At 48.7% G+C, this 468-nt stretch overlaps 1 protein-coding gene across 1 annotated transcript in view; it reads right to left on the bottom strand.

Annotated features, from left to right (window-relative positions):
• Positions 1-468, bottom strand: part of RAPGEFL1 (Rap guanine nucleotide exchange factor like 1) — a gene marked incomplete at its 3' end in the record, with an annotated part of 6,598 nt that overhangs the window by 3,562 nt on the left and 2,568 nt on the right. Inside the window, exon 8 of the mRNA XM_031064761.1 lies at positions 305-463. Coding sequence (XP_030920621.1) covers positions 305-463 — 159 coding nt within the window. The remainder of the gene's footprint in view (positions 1-304; positions 464-468) is intronic.

The raw sequence follows: 468 nt of genomic DNA, 5'->3' as shown, positions 1-468 counted from the left end.
TTTTTAATAATATTTTTTATGTTAATTTTTTTAATACTAATTTTTATACAAAATTTTTAATACTAATTTTTTTTATTTTATATTAAAAAACTAACCCTGCCTCAAAGGCGGTGAGCGTGCCACGAACTGACCTGCCAGACAGACCTCAGCAGGTCAGAGAAAGAATGTGATAAATAAGAGAAAATAAAAAACCTTGAGAACCAGAACAGAAGAGTCTTGGCTTCTTCGTCGGTCTCGGGACTGGGACAAAAGGATTTTCTGACACCTTGGGGTCAGCTCAGAGCCCCCGTGCCCCCCTGACTCACATGGCAGCGATCTTGATGAGCTTCTTGAGCAGGTGGGCGCGCTTGCCCAGCGCCTCGCAGAGCAGCAGCTCCGTGCCCACCCAGTGCTGCACCTCGCTGCAGCGCTGCAGCAGCAGCTCCAGGTTCGCCGTCTCCCGCCGGCCCCGCTCCCCGGGGAACAAGT

The sequence above is a fragment of the Geospiza fortis genome, unplaced genomic scaffold, assembly GCF_000277835.1.
Source record: "Geospiza fortis unplaced genomic scaffold, GeoFor_1.0 scaffold992, whole genome shotgun sequence".
Classification (NCBI taxonomy): Eukaryota; Metazoa; Chordata; class Aves; order Passeriformes; family Thraupidae; genus Geospiza; species Geospiza fortis.
The sequence above is the reverse complement of the archived record's forward strand: the minus strand, read 5'-3'. Positions and strand labels throughout refer to the sequence as shown.